Below are 5,084 nucleotides of genomic sequence, written 5' to 3'. Positions count from 1 at the left end.
GCGTAGCGTAGTGGGGGCGGCAGGAGCGGCCCGCCCCGGGCTGCACTGTTTAGGGGGCAGCAAAATTACATTTAGGGGGCGGCAAAATTTCACAATAAATAATAATAATATCTTGTAAAAATTTGAACCATTTCATTTCATATTTCCGTCGCACCTACGATTCGGACCGATTGAAATGGACATGGGGAATAGTATTACCATCCGGATAGTCCGGGAATCGACTAACCATTCGGATGAACTATCAATTTTACCCGGCGATAACGTGTGCAACCTGTCGACCTTTTTATTTCTTTGCTTGTACGATTCACATCCAATATCCAATAGAGCTTAGAGCTAAGTCTAAGTCTACTTACGTTACTCCTACTCAAGTCTCCGTAGTCGCTAACTGTAACTGATTTAGAACTGGCATGCACTGCACATTATTCTACGCATTGCAAAATGAGATACGCATGCGTCAGGAACTTCTGTTCGAACAAACCTCACCTGCCGTCCGGGTCAGCGATTTTAAAAAGGTGGCAACACTAGCAATGAATTTTTCATTACTTATTCTGTGACGAAACTGAATTTTAGTCATTTAAATTGAGATACCTAAATAAGGGAATGGCAAAATTTTCCTTTGCCCCAGGGGGCTGACACTCACGCTATGCCACTGTCAACAACTCACTGTGAGTTTAGAGTTAACCCTCCATTACAAATCTCGTAAGTACAGCGTATAATGTTGATAAAGCATGATAATGTGAAAAATGTATCTGTAATCTCTATCTACAATTCAGTCTCTACGGGGTGACACCACAATGAGATCTCGCACCACCTCAAAAACTTCCTAAAGCAACCTCTAGTTCGGCCCGTGGAAAAAATTTTCTTTCCAATCCGGCCCGGGGGCAAAAACTGTTGGCCACCCCTGCCCTAGACCATTACTGACGGGCAATTAACTGATTGCCCCTGAAAGTCGGCTTCTAACAGAAATACAGCTTCCCTATCATCAAATGTCACAACACGCTACTGCTGTTTACTAATTTACTAATATTAAATACTTATATATTTTAATTTTTTTAAAAATAAAACAGTTAAATTTACTAGCAATTTTTATTATTACATAATTTTAATTCTTAATGTGTATTTTACTAAATGTCCTAATTGTGAAAACATGTACTATAATCACTTTCTATAGAAATTAATTATAGTATATGGGTTTTATTGCATTATATTACATAGTAGACAGATTACTGAATAGTTTAAATTATTACATTGTCGTTCTTCTTCAAAATGGAGAGAATATATTATAAAGTGTATGTTGTATTCATGAATTTATCAAAATCCTTGTAAATCATTCACTCAAATACATAAAATCTTGCAATTTTAAACTAATTGTAATGTTTAAATTTCAAAAAATTTATATCAAAGCTAATACATATTCAAATATAATTTTTTTTATTTAAACAAAAATATGTTCAATACTTAATATATAATTTGTAAATTACAGAAACTCTCTAGTACTCTAAACAAAGCTTATACATATATCAATTTGTCATTTTAAATGAAAATCCAAAACTTTTATGTCAAGGATAGCAACTTTACTATTAAAATTCTAATATTCTAGAATTATAAAACATTGCAGAAAATATGCATTTCAAATAATCTTAACGAAAAGCGAAATGAAAGGCGAATACACTCGTCACATTTTCTACTTGAATGTAGAAAACTTGGTAACCGCTTTCATTCCTTCGGAAACGGCATGTTTAGCCAATTCTCCCGGCAACAATAATCTAACGGCAGTCTGAATTTCTCGACTGGTGATGGTGGATTTCTTATTGTAAGCGGCCAAACGGGTGGATTCCAAAACGATTCTTTCGAACACGTCGCTGACGAAACTGTTCATTATAGACATGGCTTTGCCGGATATTCCGGTATCCGGATGAACCTGTTTCAGTACTTTGTAAATGTACACCTTATAACTTTCCTTTCTTTCCCGTTTACGTTTCTTCTTTTCCGATTCTTTAATTTCCATAATCTCCGGACGTTTCAGCTTTGCGCCTTTTCCAGAATGATGCATAAATGGAGCCATTTTGGCTTTGGAAAAATTAAAAGAACTTCCGGCTTTAGCGACTTCTTTCTCCATCACAAAAATTCGATTCGACCAATTACTGAATACGTTTAATTAACTAGAAATGTGCAGTGTAGCGATTGGACAATTTGAATGAGACCTGTTAATTACGAATTCGTTACTTTTTTAAAAATTAGATTCTTATTTATCGCCGTAAGGGGGCAGTTGCGCATTGCAAAAAATGTAATGTTACGAATATTTTACAGAATTTAGAAAACAAAATTTTGTATTTTTCACTTTACAAACACTCGAAAAAGCGTAATAAATAAATAATATATAAATATTTAGAAACATTGCTCCTCGGATCTTCAGGATACTAGAGACTTCAATCCTCTCCTCTCAGCTTCTGGTTGATCACTACACAATGGGCCTTTTAAGCCTCAGTTGCTGAGTAACTTCGTCCACACAGTCTACAAAGTTTCCCTCACCATCCGGCAGCCTCATTGTAAGCCTAACCGAATCCTTAATGGTCTTGCTAAAAGATTCCCTGTGAGTGCACACAGGGCTGAAAGAATTTTAAAAAAGTCTATAAAGTTTAGAAAATTTTAAAAGAAACGTTTCAAACTACAAAGAATGTATCACAATGATTAATTCCTTTTGTCCTGTGGGTACCAAGTGGGCTCTATACTATTCCCATTATAAGTTTGGGAATGAGTGAACCCATAATGTCGGTCGGGTGGTGAGGATAAGGCCCGAAATATCGGTAACAAATATCTCAAGAAAAATATGAAATTTCCAACCTGGGTCTTCCTGGGTTCCTGGGTCTTCGGAAAGCGCAGGTTGACATCTTTAGTGTTTCTGCCGTCATGAACATGGCCGTCACATATAAATTTATTATTTTATAAAATATAGAAAACAAATGAGCATTTATTTATTGTGACATGGCCACAATGCCGAGCTGCATTTTTAAATCATATTTTTAATTTATTTCATTTAAAATATCTCAAATTAGTAGTAGCTTGCTCCCGCACATTATACTTTTTCCTTTAATTAAAAATAGAGTCGTGTCGGTCATGTATCTAACTCCTTTCGGGTGAAATTTTTGAATTGAAATAACGTGAATTTTGGTTCAAACCAGAAGTTCTTTTATAGTTAATTAGGGCTTCTTGCTCATAAGTTTTCCATATTTGATCTCGACTTTTATCTAACCAACACAATCCTCGAGATTAAAGAAAGACAGATGGACAGATTGTCAACAATGGGAATTTATAGGTCTACAATTTTTCAAATCGCGGCCCAAAAATATTACTTCTAATTTAGTATATACAAAATATATTAACAATTTTAAATGTGTATTTCACAGTTTTCGAATTAAGTTGAATTAATCAAATTTTTGAATTAAAAAAGAAATTGAAAATCTAATCGAATAACTATTTACATTGTACTGTATTTTGCTTTTATGCCATCTGGAGGTCATGCCAGAATGATTATTATCTTTTACATACATGAATACGGTGGTATCTCATACTTCGGGGTGAAAAATCTAGTTACGGTTCTGGAACTGGAAGTGGAACTATTCCGACAGAACGGTGACTCGGAACTGCTTAGTTTGTTGGAATAGAGAGTTCTTCGTCGTTTTTTAAATATATATAATAGTGGTTTTACTCTGTTCTAAGCTTTTTGATTGTCTGCTTCAAATATCTATATTTCATGCTTACGTTCTAGGACCTCAGTGCATCTTTCTGATAAATTTTTAAATTTCTATAGCGGGCGAGCACACAGATATACATTCAAAAATAGATATAAAATCTGTTAATTTTTTATATTTAACCACTCCCTAATCTGGTCCACAAGTGCCCGAGTGGATAAAAACCACCAAACTGTTAATCTTTTCCACATTCTGAGATATTAACTGAAATAGATGCCAATACGCACACGTGGAATTCTTTTCCTTGTTTTTTTACTCTTTTAAGCTTAAGGGTCTCAAAACGTGAAGATTTGCAAAACACCCGGAGGATCAAATTTGACACGCTTTCAAATCCTTGTTAGGTACACATAACAGCCGGAAAAGCAAAACAAAAACTAATCTTTCATTGTAATCTACAACGTATTAACGAAACTACGCGTCAGCCTCTGGATTTAATTTGAGAAGACGGTTTTCTTTATGTATTAGTAAACGACATTATCAATGACCTGTTCGTTTCTTTGATCAAAAAGCTAAACGATTCGATGAATGCTTATGTTAAAGTAATAAAACCGCAAAACAAGAAGACGCGAGAATTCACGTTTTCGTGTCTGAAAGAAAATTGGGTGAGACACGAAAACACTGGTCTGGGTCAATTCGTTCAGTCTCTTTATCAAATAAACTAATGAGATGCTGAAAATATCGTTTCTAACGGATAAGGATCAGGTATATCTCGCGAAACATCACAAACAGGAAATGAACAAAACACATTTTTAGTTTTTTGTTATCTGGAGGCATCCTAAGTTGGCAGAATACGTCATCAGAAGTCTTTAATCTATCATCACTGTACTGTACATAAATTCTCTACCATATTTAACAATCTGTTCGAGACATGAACAAATTAGTTTTGAGATATTAAATCAATTATCAATCAGCAACAAAAATTTTGTTTCTGTACAGTTATTAAGTAGAGGAGAAGGTGGTATTATGGAACACTGCAGGTATTATGGAACCACCCCATTTCGAACTGATAATAAAATCGAACTGTAGCGGATTGTGACTGAACTGAACTACGCAGACATCCATAGCAAGGGGGAAACCCGTTTTACTTCAGTTAAACGGTTGTCCGCATTTAATCAGCAAATTTGTTTTTTTCAAAATTCGCAAGTTTTGAATGCTAAGTGAATTTAATTATTTTTAAAATATAAATCATATAGTTGTAGGTTCACTGGTGCATGTATTCCGTTCCAGAGACTTAGGGGTACATATTAATCTGTGTGATGTTCACGTTTTTTAAATTTTGGTCTCGACAGACATAAGTTAATTCGAGATGGCGATGCGTGAAATACGGACCCC

General features: G+C 34.8%; 1 protein-coding gene across 1 annotated transcript; it reads right to left on the bottom strand.

Moving 5' to 3' along the window:
• Positions 1-1,453: 1,453 nt before the first annotated feature.
• LOC111627957 (late histone H2B.L4-like) lies at positions 1,454-2,241 on the bottom strand. Its single transcript, XM_023371659.1, has one exon. The coding sequence runs from the start codon at positions 2,117-2,119 to the stop codon at positions 1,685-1,687; it is 435 nt and encodes a 144-aa protein (XP_023227427.1). The 5' UTR covers positions 2,120-2,241; the 3' UTR covers positions 1,454-1,684.
• Positions 2,242-5,084: the final 2,843 nt, after the last annotated feature.

This window comes from Centruroides sculpturatus, unplaced genomic scaffold, assembly GCF_000671375.1.
Source record: "Centruroides sculpturatus isolate CEXI.00-Female unplaced genomic scaffold, Cexi_2.0 scaffold442, whole genome shotgun sequence".
Lineage (NCBI taxonomy): Eukaryota > Metazoa > Arthropoda > Arachnida > Scorpiones > Buthidae > Centruroides > Centruroides sculpturatus.
The sequence above is the reverse complement of the archived record's forward strand: the minus strand, read 5'-3'. Positions and strand labels throughout refer to the sequence as shown.

What these genes read in the sequence shown, in the direction of transcription:
- LOC111627957 (XM_023371659.1), bottom strand. Translation starts at nt 2,119, where the DNA reads ATGGAGAAAGAAGTCGCTAAAGCCGGAAGTTCTTTTAATTTTTCCAAA.